The 14,661-nt window shown below is 36.7% G+C and overlaps 1 protein-coding gene across 1 annotated transcript in view; it reads left to right on the top strand.

Moving 5' to 3' along the window:
* col11a1a (collagen, type XI, alpha 1a) overlaps positions 1 to 14,661 on the top strand; it is a 116,579-nt gene that overhangs the window by 95,568 nt on the left and 6,350 nt on the right. Inside the window, exons 58-65 of the mRNA XM_055151120.1 lie at positions 173 to 226; positions 2,744 to 2,851; positions 5,853 to 5,906; positions 5,994 to 6,029; positions 6,129 to 6,182; positions 7,182 to 7,428; positions 9,208 to 9,317; positions 10,240 to 10,308. Coding sequence (XP_055007095.1) covers positions 173 to 226; positions 2,744 to 2,851; positions 5,853 to 5,906; positions 5,994 to 6,029; positions 6,129 to 6,182; positions 7,182 to 7,428; positions 9,208 to 9,317; positions 10,240 to 10,308 — 732 coding nt within the window. The remainder of the gene's footprint in view (positions 1 to 172; positions 227 to 2,743; positions 2,852 to 5,852; positions 5,907 to 5,993; positions 6,030 to 6,128; positions 6,183 to 7,181; positions 7,429 to 9,207; positions 9,318 to 10,239; positions 10,309 to 14,661) is intronic.

Raw genomic sequence — 14,661 nt, 5'->3', positions numbered from 1 at the left:
GCAACAAAAACAAAACTCCCTAAAATTAATTTTTCATAACTAATTCATAGTCTTTGCAGTAACATAACATTTTCTACAATATACAATGCAATATTTTGGAGTAATTCTTCAATACAGGCTTGCATTTTTTCTTCCACTTCTGTTTCTAAATGAAAACCTGTCTTGTTTTTAGGGTCCTCCTGGTCTCCCCGGTTTGAAAGGTGACCCCGGCTCTAAAGGTGAAAAGGTGAGTGCGATTCCCCTGTATCTCTCACTGCTTTCATCACAAAAGTTCAGCCCCAAACTTATATTATTTTCATTTAAACCTCCTCCACACAACTGCTACAACTTTTATAATTACAAAGTTAATACCAGCATTTGGGAGAAACAGAATTCGATCTTTGTCATGGTTACGACAAAAGACGAAAGACTTAACAGGATTGAATATGCGACTAAATATGATATATGGGTTTAATCTGTATACTTTCTCTCTTGTCTTAGCCTCCACTGTCAGATTTACTGGTGAAATATAACTACGCATGATATTTTGACAGGGAGCATTACTCTGTCTAAATTGCCTACCGCACGCTGACATGACGGCGAAAGTGGAATAATAACGCATATTGTTTTGAGGTTGAAACGCTTTTGAATCATCGGACCAGTTTAGAGCCTATTCTGAAGTCATCATCTTTGTATTTGAATTGGCCTTGGCTGCCCTTGTGTTTACAGATATATGTGGGTTTTTTTTCTTTCACTCTCAGAAAATATATATGCAGCGATGAGATGCATATTGTAAAGAAATCTTGTCCCATTCTTCTCTGAGAAATACAGCTGTTAAAAGTGCACTCTGTAACTCGTCTGCTGGAGAGGCTGTCACCTGCTCGTCTCCGTGGAGATGCGTCTAGAATGTTCCACAGTACAACCATAAACTTATGAATCTCCATGGAGACTTGCAAGCCAAATTACAGGTTAGATTTATGGAGTGGCGATCGCACTCCCAGTAAGAATGCAGAGTGACTGAAAAATGCAAAAGAAAGCTCATTGTATTAGATTAGAAGAGTGGGGGTGGGATTAAATAAGTTTTCTTCTTCTCACTCCTTTTTGGGCAAATTTTTTGTTGTGGTTGTTTTTATTTCTATTATGATTTCACTTAGGTTATATGTTCCATTGTATAAGAATGTAAATCTCTACTTGCCCAAAATAAATACATAAATAATAATAATAATAATAATAATAATAATAATAATAATAATAATAATAATAATAATAATAAATAAGAATATATGCTTTTTTAAAAGATATTTTTGAGAGATAAATAACACCTGTTCTTGAATAAATGCAAGGCAGATTAGTTTAATACCATACTGTGGACAATTTAAACCAAATCTCCATGGAGATAAACAGGTTGGGGACCAGGAAAGTTACACAATGCACTTTTAAGGCCTAGTCCTACATGCCATAAGAGTGGATAGGGACAATGCTATAGGGCTATAAGGTTTTTTGTTTGTTTGTTTGTTTTTTGTTTTGTTTTTAATCTTGAAAATGAGTCAAAATTAGGTTATAGGGTTATAAGTATAATGTTTATGTTTTTTGTCTGATAGGGTCACACAAGTGTCATAGGTATTTGTCTGTGTATAATTGTTATATTTTATTTTGACTGATTGATTAATTTATTTTGGCCACAGGTATATTCTGACATTATTTCACAGTCATATTTAACAAACACAGATGGAAATGGTGTAGGCTGAAGCTTGAGCTTTATTCCTTTGTCAGAGCATCATCTTGACACCAGTTCATCTTCATAAATACAGAAAAAGGAAACAAACAGATCAGTAACAGTACAGCAAAGTACTACAGCACAAACTAAGTATCACAATTCATGTATCTGCCCAGATTTAAATATTTAAACGTCTTTATAAAATGGAAGAGAGTGGTGCACAATTTTAGGTCTTCTGTCTTCTGATTGAATATACATTGTAGGGGATTTATTTGAGAAATTCAAGCAAAGAAACTGCTTGTAATTATAATGTTGCTAGCCAGATCCACTAGTGAAATCTCAATAGGGTAAATAATGTCGTAAAGCAGCTCAAATAGTCTATTTCTGCTTCCTGTTACATGCAACAATTTGAGGGCTTTTTTCCCCATTCCAAAAGATATAATATAGTAATAGTTTTAAATTGTTGATCACTATGGCAACGCTCCTAGATTCTCATCATTCTGAAACCCATGGATATGCACATAAAAAACAAGACTAATGCACTATTTTTAGTCTATTATGTGCTCTGTGAAAATTTGGTTACATATTTTTTAAAACATTTGAACGGTTGCTAAGTTGCTAAGCTGTTTTCATCAATAAAAGGGCTCCGGTCGTAGGATTTCAGTGCCTTTTGACATTCGAAAATGTCAAACCTGTGCTACATGTGGAGCTATTTAGCCACAGATTAAACAAATCTGGTAAAGATTTCAAACTGAAAGCAAGATTTAAAGCAAAGCACCCATATTACGCTATTTTCTGATCTCTTAAACATGTGAATGAAACAAAACACAACTGCAGGTATGTTTTTGGAGGTAACAACATTTTAACATGGATTAAAGAGTCCACAAGAGTCCATTTTGCGTAATATTTGATCAAACTCCACCCTAAAAATTCCTTCTTTGTCGATTTCAACTCCGTGTAATGTCAGCAGTTTTACACTTGCCCAACTTGAAGCGATAAAATGGTGGTACACTGTGTTTATGTATTTGTTTGTGTCTTGTCCCACAGGGTCACCCAGGTTTGATTGGTTTGATCGGACCGCCCGGCGAGCAAGGAGAGAAGGGAGACCGCGGTTTACCTGGACCTCAAGGATCCCCCGGTGGAAAGGGTGACAATGTAAGTGATGGATGACCCCAATTCTGCTCTGGTCCTTCGGCTGTCCCCCGTTCACCCCTCGCCTTTTCTCATCTGATTGTTCTTCCTCTGCAGCTAGAGCTTTGGCAGCAGTTTTCTCTTATTCAAGGCAGAAATTAAATGGAAGAATCAGTCTATACATTAAACTGGCAAAGGGTTAGGGTTATTGCTTTAGAGCAATGTTTATCAGTAATTTGAAGGTGCTACCTGCTTTGATAAAATTAATGCTACTGCCTCATTATCACTTAAAACATGTCCAAATTTAAAAGTGATCTATGTAACATTTTTGGCAGGGGTACGTCACCTGCATGTCTATAGGGCTGGGTATCATTAAGAAGTTGCTGATACGATACATACCTCGATACATAGGCCATGATACGATACATGCCTCAATACAGTGCACTTTCGGTTCAATATGATATATTTCAAATCGATTCAATACAGTTCAATAAAGAATAAAGGCTAAATCATGCCTGTGATATGAAAAGTCTTTGTTAAACCACAAAATTCATATGAAACACAAACATTTTAATCATCAGAACAATGAAAATATCAAATGTGTCGCATAAATTGATTTCCTTCATCTAAACAAGCAACAAAACTGTAGTGCTGTAACAAAATAATTAAGTAGAATATACCAAAAAATACTCTTGGCGATATCGATACACCAGTCCCTGATATCGATACTGTATCATCGCATTAAACGATATGATATTTCAGTATTTTCGCACACCCTTATTTGTCTCTATGGAAATGTTAATGCTCCAGAGGATGGGATTAAATTTACCAATCTAGATATTTTTATTGCAAAAATATAAACACATATTCATACAGTGTGGAGGCTTTTCTCTCCACAGATCTGACTTGTAACATGGCTTAGGTTTAGTTTTAGTTTTTTCCTTGAGTGATGCAGAAAAGAGGGAGCCAGTGTCTGTATAAATGATCACATATGTATTAGCGCCTTATCATCTACTTGTCTTTGTTGACATAGATATTAATGTCATACTGTGGGGCATTCAAGGCAAAGCCATACCATCTCCATCTCCACGGAGACAAGCAGATGGCTAACCCTTCAATGGAAAGGTTACACAGAGCACCTATAAATGTGGGCATTTTTGAAGTGGCAATAGGGTAGAGCTTTTCATTTTGCCCCAGAGTTATTGCTTTGGGTTTTTAAAGATTTATGTCCTTTTTTCCTTCGGTCTCCTTGGGAATTATCCACAGCAAATACTGAACCCATCACTGTCAACTAGCCAATGTTTATTTTTTAACCTTGAGTCTTAAAAATATTGGCAAAACCCATTAGACTTTTCAAATAAGAATTTTGATGGATTCTTGCCATTACCAACTACCCTAAAGTGATAAATGAGTGTCCCATATTAGCTGTCATTACATATGCATAGACCTAACACAGACTAGTTTACAAAAAGTTTTCTCATTCACCTTTTGATAATATGGCTGTGCTTTTCATTTTGCACCTTTGCACTATATCTCCTTCCCCTTTTGCTATTTTTATTGTACTGCTCGGACAGAGTGTACTTGTAATTTCCTATGCCATTGTGGTCACTCCCTGCGCTTTGTGAAAGTACTGGTCCAGACCCTGCTCCAGGAGAAATATGAGACTTACAGTTCTTGTCAAAAATCTTATGACCATTTTCATACATTTTAATAAACTTAGAGGTAGAACAGCGGACTCCATTGGGTCCTACTATAGTTCAGGATTATTTTAGCAATTTAGGAAGTACCTGGAGGTGAAATCGAGTTAAATTGTATGAATAATTGAATGAATAATTCTGATACTAACAAAACTCTTTGCTTTAACTGTACATCTGGGGTCTCCAATTTTTTTCCTCCTGTGAGCTCCTTTTTCAAAACAAAAATGCCAGAGAGCTACTAGTTTTTAGCCTGTTTCATCAGACGGTTTCACTTCGTGGAAACCGTCTGACTTTGCAGCATTATAGTCCATTTGCTCGACGGTAGGCTGGTACTTTTTTTCATTTAAGCAATCGCTGCTATTTGGTCGTGACATATGTAATGCGCCGCTAATGGGGTTAAATGGTATTAAGCTTTTCCCAAATCCCAAAGGAAGAAGGGCAATAACGTCTTTACCCTTGATAAAATTCACCAAACATTCTCTTTGTTCGGGCTTTAAATCCTCCATCTCGGAAATCGTTGCCAACACAGAATGTATAGCTCTTTGCTGATTGGCTGGTGCCTGAACTTGCACTTCCAGGGATTTTGCGAACCGTCTAGTGTATTCCGATTCCTGACCTAGTCACTGAAGAGAAATCAAATTGAGTGGAGGCACTGGGTGGCGCCAGCCTTGCTAAGTAGTTTTAGCACTCACAAGAAATTGAGCATATACAAGAGCCACGCTGAGCCTTAGATCAGGTACAGTTAGATGCCAATAAAACATAAACCATTATCCATGTATTAAAGTGCAAACTTTGGCATCAAAATGATACATGAACAATGCATTTAATTAATTAGATTTTTATTTATTCAGCACAATATATGTAATTCAGCAATCCTTTGGCGAGCTACTTGGAAGGGGGTGGAGAGCTTCAGGTTGTAGACCCCTGCTGTACATATACTGCATATAATATTTTATTTTACTAATTATTACGGCACATCAACTTTCAAAATATAAAGTTAAAGCCATAAGCCATCACTAGAATCATTTGCATTAATTTCAGTCCTGGAATTGCAAATCTCTACCGCTTCATGACAGGTGGAAGTATTTTTAGCTTTGTAGATAGACAGACTATTAATAAAGTGTTACTCAAACGTGTGTGGATGAAACATACAATAAAAACACAACTCCAGGTATGTTTTTGGTGTGGTAACATGGCTTAAAGCTCACAAGTCAATTTTGCTCAATATAGGACCTTTAAACCATATTATCTTCACTCCAAAATCTTCGACTCTGTGTCTGATGCGAGTCCTTGTATTGTCTCTGACCCTGTCTCTGCTCCAATCACAGGGAATCGCTGGATCTGCTGGCCCCCTTGGTCCCCCTGGCCCGCCTGGTCTGCCTGTAAGTCCCCATCCGCCACTAAACATCTCATTTATATTCTATCCTGCTCACACTGACACTGCCAAATACTATGTCCCCTTTTAACAGGGTCCTCAAGGTCCAAAGGGAGCTAAAGGTTCATCGGTAAGTAGTGTTTTAAATACATCTGACAGAGCAATTATAGGTTTTACAGAGAGTGTGTTGGATCAAGCTAAAGGACGGTTTGTTTATTCTTTTGTACAGGGTCCTGCTGGTGCCAAGGGAGACACAGGTGCTATTGGTCCCCCAGGTCCTCCTGTGAGTATTATAAGAGTCTACTGTGGTTTACTTCACTTTGAACTAGTCTCATTTCAACGAATACAAACTAAATTGCATAGTTCTAGCTGGTAAAATAATGTCATTTACTATCAGGCAGCAGTTCTAAATCAGTGAGGGTTTTTTAGTTTTTACAGAAAGTACAGTTGAAACTACTCTAACTAACTAACTTACAATCTAAATCAATGTAGGTAAAACACTGTCAGTTATCATTATCAGATTCAGTTCTAAATCAATGTTTTTTTTAGTCTTTTTTACTAGGAAAGTGCAGTTGAAACCTCTAACTAAGGGTGCGTCAACATTGTATTTGGGATTAGTTTGGGACCAGTTGTTGTCCTAATGTAGATTTCGTTTAGTTCTGGTCTAGTCCTGGTTTAGTGTCCCGATTTTTATGTGTTTTTTGATGTGCAACTGGCAGTGAAACTGCTTTGCCCTATGAATGGACCCTAGAAGGCCACATTTTTGGTATCAAGGGTCAAACACTATTAGTATATTAATTTGTTTTAATTCATGGGTTTCAGTTTCCTGTTTCTAAGCGAGAATCTTTCCCCATACAATAGATTTATTTTATTGTTAATTGCTATGACAACAGTGCTATCTTTTTGTCACTCTGAAATAGATAGATAGCTGTCTATAAAACAGAACTAAGATTCACCCACGAAACAGTAGCATGGCTGTAGTGTTATTGTAGTTATTTTTATCACAATTCGTACACAATGTAGTTCAAAGTGCTTTACAGAATAAAAGAGACGTCAAAATCACAATACAAACAAATCAAAATAAATAATCATCATGAAATTAACATTAAAAATGAAGAGAGAAGAGTGCAGATTTAAAAGCACTAACTAAACTAACTTTGAGAGCACCAGATGAGAGATAACGTCAGTGTAACCAACAGGGTATTAACTGTAAATACAACTTTTCACACATAAAAAGTAGCTCACACATAAAACAAACTATCTTTTCCCAAATCTCTTCTAGGGTCCCCCTGGCGAGGTGATCCAGCCCCTGCCCATCTCCTCTCCCAAGAAGACCAAACGCTCCAGTGACATGCAGGCTGACGCTGCCGGCGGGTACATGGACTACGGAGAGGGCATGGAGGACATTTTCAGCTCCCTAAACCTTCTCAAACAAGACATCGAGCGCATGAAGTACCCCATGGGCACACAGAACAACCCCGCCCGAACCTGCAAGGACCTGCAGCTGTCCCATCCAGAGTTCCCAGATGGTCAGTCCCCACTACTCACAAATCTAATGACACATACAGCATATGCACTGTAGGCAGATTAAGCCAGGCCAGATTGCAGTGGAAGTCCGTAAAGCTCCACAAATGAGACCCAAGAGAGATACGCTGTGCTGTTTGCTCGTGTAATTTTCTAGTAATACAGAATTTGTTTTCTTATTATTTTATTTATTTATTTGATTGGGTTGTGCATGTTTATGTATAGACTTGATACAACATGAATGGGGTTGCAAAAGGGTCAAACCGTAGAGCAAATATATTTCAGATAAATACAAGAAGATACACACATATGTACACATACTGCACACTCCTGTCATTGCACAGGTTCATTTATTGCACACTCCATTCGTTACGAACATGCTAAGCTTATAAATAAATAAAATATACATATTATATATGCATAACTATGTTAATAAAGTAGAAATATAGTTAAATGAGTCCATAGGTCCATGCAACTGAATTAAAAGTGAAATTAATACAATTTAGGGAGGCTTTAGGTTCCAAGAAATGCTTATATCATATTCTCAGATTATATAAGATGTTTATAGGAACCAATATGAGTACTTTTCCAGGGTAGACGCGGGGTCTTAAAAGTCTTTAAAAGGTCTTAAATTTCATGTTCCTAAATTAAGGCCTTAAAAAGTCTTAAATTATGTTGTCCAAGTCTTATTTTTTTCAAAGGTCTTAAATTTCATTAGCCTATTTTTTTGTATACTCAACCGGGCTGCAGTGCAATGTTAAATGGAGGGAGGAAAAAACAACATGAAACCATGTAACGTGAATGAACGTCCAATTTGGAGTATGCGCAAACGATACTTATTTCTTGCGACGGGGGAATGAGTAAACAATCAGTACAGTGGACAAAGACGTTGAATGGATCATGTGGAAGTGTCAGTTTAATCCACAGTGGCTCTTAGATTCTAGATAGAGTAGTTGATCTTTTGTAGAATTGGATCTGGTGTTTTTCTCCCACATAATGGGTGCGATGTTGGTTTTAATGTTCATTTAAATGGTCTTAAAAAGGTCTTAAAAACATCTTAAATTTGGGGTCGTCAAACCTGGGGATACCCTATTTTCATGTATTTATTTATTATTTATTTGGTTTAGTGAGCGGGGACAGTGTACATTAATCAACATTTCTGTAAACGCACCAGAATTTGCTAGAGAGGCTACTTTTCATCTTTATGAAGATATGATAAGAGTTATTACAAAACAGTCCAATTATCATAATTGTAAACACAGAATATTTTAGTTTTATTTAATTGCTATGGCATAGTGCTACTTTTTATCATGCTGCCATCGATAGATAGAGGGATCCCAAGCATTCTGGAAACCCTGGAAAGTTTGGATAATGACCAATTTTAAATGTTTTGGAAGAGATACATGGCCTATATTCTAATCATCATTCTAAACATTGGATATTTTGACACTCATAGATACTGTAGATGGTTCTCACGCAATCTGGAAAACCTGGAAAGTTTAGATAATGATCAGTTTTAAATGTTTTGCTAGAGATAGTATGTAGGCGTAGTGTTAAGCCTATGTGATTTGGAATGTGCAGTATCTTTACATTGATAAAGTACATATTTCGCTTGAGACCTTCTCCCAGTCCCTCCTCCGCCCATAAAACTAAGATCTGAATTACACATGAGCTGGAGCAGTGCGGCACACTTTTATTGGGGTTTATCACTTGTTTCTTGGCTTGTCCTCTTTCTAACTCTCCTCCTCCCCCTCTCTTCCTCTCCTCCTCCTCCTCTTCCTTAGGCGAGTACTGGATCGATCCAAACCAGGGCTGCTCCGGGGACTCTTTCAAAGTCTACTGTAACTTTACGGCTGGTGGCGAAACCATCTACCCAGATAAGAAATCCAATGGGGTAAGTCATTTTGCATGGCCAGAGATACATAACTGCCTAAGTCTAATCAACGCTCATCAAATATTAAGATGTCTGAGAGCTGGAGGTGTCAAAGGAAGCTATTGGATTTGCTTCAGGGCCAGATATGCACTTTTACCTCCAAAGACATGCATAATTTGACTCAGTCTGACTTGAAAAAAATATGTTTTCAGCATGTTTAATAGAGAAACATTTATTTTGTGTTTCTGCTCTTAAGACTTGCTCCATTTTTCAAGAACATGCTGAAAAGCTATATGGATAGGAATTTAAATCTAGCTGCTTTCTGATTGGACAGTCCATATTAAAGGGCCTTATTACACTATTTTCTGTGTAAATATCCCTGATTAAAATTGTATATGTTTTAAAAGTACTATATTACATGAAATTGTAATTTTGTGAGCTTTAAACCATGTTATAATGTAAAATAACCTCCTCAAAAACATACCCAGAGTTGTGTTTTGTTTCATTCACACATATTTGAGTAATCCTCCATTATTAGTCTGTCTACATCTCCCAAGCTCAAAATGCTCTGTTCCACCTTGTGATGTCACATTAATGGTTCAGTAGAGATTGGCAATTCAAGGTCTGAAATTATTCAATTGTTTTGAGTGAAGGTGTATAGAGTTTAAAAACAATGCAGCACTTCCTGTACCACCACATGGCATCACAAAGTGTGAACAGAGTGTTTTCAGTTTAAGAGAAGAACTCAGCATAAATATGCAGGATTTGTGTGAATAAAACAAAACACAACTCCAGGTTTGTGATGAAGAAACAATATTATAACATCGATCAGAAAACAGTGTAATATTGGCCTTTTAACTTTAAAACTCTTTTTGCAGTCAAAACTAGAATACTATCACTGTATTTACTGCTAATGTGATGTGTTTGCTGGTGTCATTCTCAGGTCAGAATATCGTCATGGCCCAAAGAAACGCCAGGGTCATGGTTCAGTGAATTTAAGCGGGGTAAAATGGTGAGTGAATTCTCTCTCAGCTCGTTTCCCTCCACAGCTATTTCAGACTTTATACCTGTTCAGTTAGCGCGCACAAAGCCGCTAATAGACTCAAATAGCTGCACTCGCCGTGAAATTGCGAGCTACTGACCCCTCCGTGCCATCCATTAAAACCTCCTGAATTCACTGGTTTAAATCGTGTTCATATTGAACTGATAAAATATGGTCTCTCTTTAATCCAGTGCCTCATTTGAAAGATGTGTTTATATGCAAAAGTTAAAAGGTAAAGGTGATTTTTTTATTTATTTTTTTATTTTTTTTACTCATGTTCACGTCAAAATGTCATCAAAACAGAATGCTGACAGAACAAATAAAAAATGTTCACACAAAAATTTTATTTTTTTGACAAAAAAATTTGAATCAACTAATAAAATGGGGATTAACAGTGCATTCTTATACATTTGCACAACATTAAAGACTCTGTACGTGTTTTTTACTGTCTTAAAAATGTGAAAAACAGAAGTGGTTCATTTGAGCTGGTTTGCAGAGGTCCAAATTATTTCTCATTTACCTTATGATTTCAGAGCATCCTAATTACTCACCATGATGAGTTTAGTGAGTGCCTTTCACAACTTTCAGACAAGAGTGGAGTTTCCAACTGACAGTCAAGCTAACACACATTTCCTAATTACTGAGCAATAAAACAAGTTCTAATTAGATGCAGACAACACGCAGCAGATTTATTTTGACAACGAGAGCTGCTTATAGAATATATCTGTACTGGGGCAAGACACATTTTGCTTAAATACGCACAATACTAAAAAGATACAGGACCTTTAAAATTGGGACTAAATCTAAAACTAAACTGGACTAGAATGTGACTAAACCAGGACTACACAACTAAAGGTACAGGTCTGTATCAGAACTAAACCAGGACCAAATCAGGACCAAACCAAATCTTACAATAGTACTAAAGACAAATAATTTTCTGTAGCAATCAAATCTAAACTATACTTAACCAGGACTAAACACAGACAAACTGCATATAACCCCTTGTAGTACTTTTACTGTAGCCTGAAATTATTGTTGGGCAATAAAACAAGTTCTAATTAGATTCAAACAACACGCAGCAGACTTATTTTTACCTGAAGAGCAGTTTATACAATATATCTGTACTGGGGCAAGACACATTTTGCTTGATTACATGAGAAAAATCAGGTACGGGACCATTAAAATTGGGGCTAAGTCTAAACTAAACAGGACTAGAATGTGACTAAACCAAGACTACACAACTAAAGGTCCAGATCTATATCAGACCTAAACCTATGGAGGAAGAAAGCTGTCAAAAATATTCGTGCGCATAAAATAGAAATCCGTGCGTATTTGGGAAATCCGTGCATATTTGGCTGTAGTTGTGCATAAAATTAATATTTGTAAACTCTCAAATGAGTCCAGTCGTACATAAAATATACTGTGTGTATTTTATCCATCAGAATACGAATTGAAAAATTACTACGTCATGAATTACAATCAAGAAATGAAAATTTACGATTACGCTTTCATCAGTACAAATACGAATTCACAGACGGAACTTTACTGTCAAAAATACGTCATCACTTCACAGACATTATTCATCGAGCAGAAGAAACATCGATCAAGATAAAGACTGCGCATGCTCAAGTTTGTAGCAGAGGGTAAAAACAGAGTAATAGCACAAGAAGCTACAATAGCGACCAACAAGTGGGTTAATAAAAATCTATTGTAAAAATGTCTTGAATTCGGGAACCGAACGCTGCTGTATAATATTGTGTAGAAACACCTCCTTTGAACGGGAAATTGCACCTATATGTTAGATAACATAGTGGTAGCCAGTTGGCTAACATCCGACGTAACGTTATCCCAGGGCTAATTAGCAAATATCAGGTTCTCTGTAGGGTTAGATTAAAACATTCACGACTACAGCCACAGCGAGCATCAGCCAGTCTTCATCTCAGCTGCATTTCAGACAATGGGTTTTTCATGAGTTATAATGGGTTATAATGAGCAAATCCATCCACGTCACGGTGACGTTAAACTTACCGGTAAATACTGTAAACATACCAAGGTGTTGCCTGTAAACACGAACATTAATTGATGCTGGAAGCTGCATTAAACTGTAATGTGTAACATTTCATTAGCTGTGACGTCTGTAACCAGGACAGTTTGGTAGTGTTTGGTGTAAACTGGGACATTTCAGCGTCCCGAGGAACTTTTGGTGGCATTTCATGCGAGAAATGCAGCTGAAGAGAAGACTGACTGATGCTCGCTGTGGCTGTAGCCGTGAATGTTTTAATCTAAACATACAGAGAACCTGATATTTGCTAATTAGCCCTGGGATAACGTTACGTCGGATGTTAGCCAACTGGCTACCACTATGCTATCTAACATATAGGTGCAATTTCCCGTTCAAAGGAGGTGTTTCTACACAATATTATACAGCAGCGTTCGGTTCCCGAATTCAAGACATTTTTACAATAGATTTTAATTAACCCACTTGTTGGTCGCTGTTGTAGCTCCTTGTGCTATTACTCTGTTTTTACCCTCTGCTACAAACTTGAGCATGCGCAGTCTTGATCTTGATCGATGTTTCTTCTGCTCGATGAATAATGTCTGTGAAGTGATGACGTATTTTTGACAGTAAAGTTCCGTCTGTGAATTCGTATTCGTACTGATGAAAGCGTAATCGTAAATTTTCATTTCGTGATTGTAATTCATGACGTAGTAATTTTTCAATTTGTATTCTGATGGATAAAATACACACAATATATTTTATGTACGACTGGACTCATTTGAGAGTTTACAAATATTTATTTTATGCGCAACTACAGCCAAATATGCACGGATTTCCCAAATACGCACGGATTTCTATTTTATGCGCACGAATATTTTTGACAGCTTTCTTACTCCATATAAACCAGGATCAAAAAAGGATCAAACCAAATCCTACAATAGTACTAAAGACAAATCATTTTCTATAGCAAATCACAGACGAACTGCATAACCACTTGTAACACTTTTACTGTAGCCACAAAACCATAGATCTAAACTGTTGTAAACTATTTTGGCAGTCTTCTAAAGTTTTGATGGATTGGAAAAGTACTTCTCCTACACATTTACCTTTTGAAGAGGCACATTAGCTGAGTACAGCTTGTTCTATTAGTCACTGCACAGAGTGGCTTCAGTGATTAATATCTGTTCTATCTTTATACAATTCAATTGTCTTTACCTGGGATGTTAAATGTCAGCAACAAGTACCCACGTACATCTTTAATTACCTCAAACTGAAATACAGAAAAATACTAATAACATAATCAAACAATGTAAAAGGTCAATAGACAGTTACGCATGCTTAAAGATAGTAATTAACTAAAAGTATAGAGCTAATGCAGCTTTTGTTGAAGTGCCAGTGATTTTTTAAATATACTGAATTTTGCGATAAGTGATAGGTTAATCAGAAAAGCATGTATGTTTATATTGTGGGTTGAATTTACTGGTGAATGAATATTGCTCTTAAAAGCTCTACATTGACATTCCCTTGTTCAGTTTCACTCTGTACAGTAGAGGGGTTATGATAGGAAGGGCATCCGGCATAAAGTTTACTATAATGAGTGATTTATTTATGGTGGAGACACATAACCACCTTTTCCTTTCATCAATAAAACCCAGAAAGCGTCACAAATACTAGATGCTTATAAACATCATAAGCAAAAATCATAAGTGTATTACTATTTGAAGTGAACCAGTGATACAATACAACTTTAAACTAGGTTCTTATTGATCAGTGTGCACCTGATATCTGCACTTGTTACTACCAAAAGTGGGGACTTGCAAGTCGTAACTTGGACTCAAGTCAGATTTGAGTCACAATTTTAGGACTGGAGACTTGCCTTGATAAAACTGACTAAGACTTCGGACTTGACTTGGACTTGAAGCTCAATGACTTGGGACTTGACACGGACTTGAGGCCTGTGACTAGAGAAGATTTTATGCTTCTCCTAAAAAGATATGTCTTTAGAAAATACTTTTCTCTTTACAGTTGATAAATGTGGTGCTTCATTTTAAAAGAACAAACTGGAACATGTCACTCCCACTTCTGTTTGGTACTTTGGATGTAATTGAAGTACTGTGACATGGTGTCATCACATGTACTACAGTATTATTCAGTAATATATAGTACAATACAGTAAAACAGACTGAACTACAGAGAACAAGATACTTCCAAGTCAATGCAGACTACACAACAAAATAACTGTTATTTAGCACTTTTAAATCTGAATTCACAGTAAGATTTTGTCAAGACATTTAAAAAGGAAAAATGTCCATTTCTAAAACTCA

This window comes from Boleophthalmus pectinirostris, unplaced genomic scaffold, assembly GCF_026225935.1.
Source record: "Boleophthalmus pectinirostris isolate CB_2022bp ecotype Guang Dong unplaced genomic scaffold, ASM2622593v1 HiC_scaffold_15, whole genome shotgun sequence".
NCBI lineage: Eukaryota > Metazoa > Chordata > Actinopteri > Gobiiformes > Gobiidae > Boleophthalmus > Boleophthalmus pectinirostris.
Note: the sequence above shows the minus strand (reverse complement) of the source record. Positions and strands in the feature narration are given on the sequence as shown.